The sequence below is a fragment of the Manis pentadactyla genome, chromosome 9 (assembly GCF_030020395.1).
Source record: "Manis pentadactyla isolate mManPen7 chromosome 9, mManPen7.hap1, whole genome shotgun sequence".
NCBI classification, from domain to species: domain Eukaryota; kingdom Metazoa; phylum Chordata; class Mammalia; order Pholidota; family Manidae; genus Manis; species Manis pentadactyla.
Window position 1 is genome coordinate 46,064,815 of NC_080027.1, and position 1,873 is coordinate 46,066,687.

Sequence of the window (1,873 nt, forward strand, 5' to 3'; positions counted from 1 at the left end):
GGTAGCCCATGTTTTCTTATGTTCAAAATAGCCACAGTTCATCTCTTGCTGATCTCCTAAACCGCCTGATCCAGGTCCATCAAGGTCCTCATTGCTTCTCCTTTATCTGATGCATTTATCTTATCAATGTAAGTAAATCATAAACTTTTAGAAGAAAAAGGTATCAAAAGAATTTCTGGCTAATTAATCACCTGAGATACCCCAGCCCTTCTCAGTTTTCCAACCCAACATGTAAATATTATGCCAGAGAAGAGGTTTCCCAACTCCCAAACACTCAGGATAACTTCATGTGCTTTCTCTTCTTCGGTGGTCCCACCAGATAAATGACCTGGGTGGTGGGGCTTCCGTACCAAGGAGAAGGTCACCCTGGCCCCTAAGCTCAAGCTGATGAGAACCATACTCAAGTGGGATCAATCCTCTTGGGTCTTAGAATTTTAAACACTTGCTCCCGGATCTGCTTGGTCTTGACCCCATAGACAATGGGGTCCAGTGCAGGGGGAAAGAGCAAGTAGAGACTGGCAAGGATGACCTTGGCAGCAGAGGCCACCGGTGGGCCGAAGCGCTGCATGACCACGGAAAGAAAGCCTGGTCCATAGAAGAAAAAGATGACACAGATGTGAGCCATACATGTGCTGCCTGCTTTGGCACGTGCCTTGGGTGAAGGAAAATGAATCACAGTCCTCACGATCTGCCAGTAGGAGTAGAGGATAAAGGCCACATCTCCCACACCAACAAAGATTGCCACAGCAAAGGCATAGAGGTTATCCACAGCGGTGGCCCCACAAGCCAGCTTTACCACTGCCATATGCTCACAGTAGGTATAGGCAATTGTGTGGGAGCCACAGTAGGGCAGCCGATGAGCCAGGCTTGGAAAGGAGATGGTCAACCCCACACCTCGAAGCACTACCATGCCTCCAATCTTGACAACAACAACTGGGGTAAGAATGGTGGGGTAACGCAATGGGTCACAGATGGCCACAAGGCGATCCAAGGCCATGGCCACCAGCACTCCCGACTCCATGGCAGAGAATGCATGGACGAAGAACATCTGCAAAAAACAGGAGTGGGAGCTGATGGCTGTAGCATCAAACCAGAAGATGGCGAGCATCTTGGGCAGAGTGGACAGGGAGAGGACCAGGTCAACAAAGGAGAGCATGGCAAGAAAGAAAAACATGGGCTGGTGAAGGCTACATTCTGTCCAGGTGAGAAAAAGCAGGATGCCATTCCCAGTCACTGCCAGGAAGAACATGAAGCAAAAGGGAAGTGAGATCCAAATGTGGGCAGCAGTCAGTCCTGGGATGCCAGCCAAGAAGAAAGTACGTGGGAAAAGATGAGAATTATTGGAAAGAACTGTGATAATCATTTCACCTAGAAGCACGAAGGGCCACTGCAAAGAAAGGCAGGAAGGTTAAATTCACTGATGTAGGGATTGCGAGCTCAAGATACATGGTCTCACTACCGTATATCATCACCCATTCCTTCACAGTTCTCAGAAAATAGTCAAAAATAATTTTTATTCATATGAAAGCTAAAGAATTTTCTATCATAGCCACATTATTGAGAACAGAAGAGAAAATAGGCAAATTCTCCCTGCAATCCCATTATCCATGTAATTACAAAAAGGGTACAAAATTAGTCAGATCCACCACAGGTATTGTGCCCAATGCCCTTATTTTCTAGGTTAGAATACTGAGGTCTAGAAAGACGTAAATGGCCAAGGGTCACATATCTACTTATTGACAGAATTGGACAAGAGCTCACATCCTCTGATGGCTGAGCAGGGAAGTCACCGTCCTGTCTCCGCGTTGGCAGTGACCGCTGCAGGGCCGAGGGAGAACACCCAGGGCCCTGGGACCATGGGCGGGCAGCAGAG

General features: G+C 47.8%; 1 protein-coding gene across 1 annotated transcript; it reads right to left on the reverse strand.

Moving 5' to 3' along the window:
* Positions 1–400: 400 nt before the first annotated feature.
* Positions 401–1,363, reverse strand: LOC130684736 (olfactory receptor 52K1-like). The gene has a single exon (XM_057506637.1). The coding sequence runs from the start codon at positions 1,361–1,363 to the stop codon at positions 401–403; it is 963 nt and encodes a 320-aa protein (XP_057362620.1).
* Between the last annotated feature and the right edge of the window lie 510 nt (positions 1,364–1,873).

Bases quoted from the DNA above. Each gene is read 5' to 3' on its own strand.
- LOC130684736 (XM_057506637.1), bottom strand. From the start codon at position 1,363: ATGATTATCACAGTTCTTTCCAATAATTCTCATCTTTTCCCACGTACT.